This window comes from Aplysia californica, unplaced genomic scaffold (genome assembly GCF_000002075.1).
Source record: "Aplysia californica isolate F4 #8 unplaced genomic scaffold, AplCal3.0 scaffold00005, whole genome shotgun sequence".
Lineage (NCBI taxonomy): Eukaryota > Metazoa > Mollusca > Gastropoda > Aplysiida > Aplysiidae > Aplysia > Aplysia californica.
This window is the reverse complement of record NW_004797275.1, coordinates 122,834-124,375: the sequence shown is the minus strand read 5'-3', so window position 1 is coordinate 124,375 and position 1,542 is coordinate 122,834. Positions and strand designations below refer to the sequence as shown.

Sequence of the window (1,542 nt, the reverse complement as noted above, 5' to 3'; positions counted from 1 at the left end):
CAGACAGACAGACAGACAGACAGACAGACAGACAGACAGACAGACAGACAGACAGGCAGACAGACAGGCAGACACAGAGACAGAGTCAGAGGAAGCGAGGAAAAGGTGCCATACTGAGGATGAAGAAGAGTGGCGAGGAGGGCTAGCAAGCCAGGCAGAGATGAAAGACCCAAATTCAATCAAGTTTCTCACCTAACACAATGGCCAGCGTCTTGGTCGCCTTTTTCTCTCGCTTGGACGAAGACTTCTCCTTTCGCTTCCGGCTAGTGCGTCTGTGAAAGTTGAATTTGGTGACCCCCTTATGACCTCGTTTGGGGTTTCCGTTGTTACCTTTCTTCTTCCCCGAACCTTCCTGGCACTGGTCGGAGTTCTCGCTCGTGTCTCCCTTACACACTAGTGACGTGAACGGCGTTTCCGCTTCGTGCGCCGCGCATGTGTGCGCCATGATACCGGAAGTGGAGGCCCCGACCGACCCCGCAGGTTCAGGGGCAGAAAAACCTCCGTTGTTGCCTCCGAATTGGAGCATGGCTTGTTCTTCCTCCTTCCTCCCTCCTTCCTCCCACGCTCTTCTTTCTTCTTCTTCTCTTCTCTCGATCTCCTCAGCCACTGGGTTTGCGATGAGTTCCGCCATCTCCGCGTGTTTGGACAACCGTCCGTTATCACGGACCGACGTCATAAGTCCTCCTCCTCCTCCTCCTCCTCCGCTTCCTCCTCCTACCCCTCGACTACTCCCACCACTGCCACTCCCCCCTCCTCCACTGTTATTATTTGCGCTGCCGCTACCAGTATCGTCGTCATCCTCGTCATCAGAAGCCGACTGTGAGTGAGCATTAGTCATCACGGAGCACTCATCTACACCGTGTGGACCGGCAGACAGCAACGAGGCGGCCGGGTGGGTGGTAGAAGTGGTCGTGTTGTAGCTAGTCACGCGACCGTTGTCCATCTTTGCTAGACCAGTGGTCACAGTAGCCTCCGACGGACCTCCGTACACCCCACCCATCGACGCCCCGCCTCCTCCTCCTACCCCACCACCACCTCCAGCAGCAGCAGCAGCAGCAGCAGCAACAGAAGGGGCAGCAGCCGCCGTAGGGTTTTCTATCACTCCCTGCAGCGCCCGTTTATCCACGTCTTTTAGATGCTTCGCCTGCTTCGCTTTGCGCGCTCTCTGCCTTATGACGCGGTAGATCTTCCAGTAGAGGAAGATCATGATGATGGAGGGGATGTAGAAGGAGCCCATGGAGGAGTAGATGATGAAGTCAGAGTTGAAGAACCGGCAGTCCCTCACTCGTCGGTCCTCCGAGTAGTTGACGCCCAGGGCGATAGGCGCTGCTATGGCAACCGAGATGATCCAGGTGACCGCCAGCATGATGAACACTCGCTTGGAATTCTTGTGCTTGGCGTACTTGATGGGCTGAGTGACAGCGATGAACCTGGTTGGGGAGTGTGTGTGTGTTTGGGGCGGGGGAGAGGTGGGGAGCAGGGGGGACAAGGAGGGTAAAGAGGGGGCAAGGTGGAAATCCGGGGATGGGGGTGGGAAGAGGG

General features: G+C 56.8%; 1 protein-coding gene across 1 annotated transcript in view; it reads right to left on the bottom strand.

Moving 5' to 3' along the window:
* Nucleotides 1-1,542, bottom strand: part of LOC101857451 (5-hydroxytryptamine receptor 1D) — a gene marked incomplete at its 5' end in the record, with an annotated part of 31,932 nt that overhangs the window by 14,495 nt on the left and 15,895 nt on the right. Inside the window, 1 exon segment of the mRNA XM_005089359.3 lies at nt 193-1,430. Within this exon segment, the coding sequence (XP_005089416.2) occupies nt 193-1,430 (1,238 nt within the window).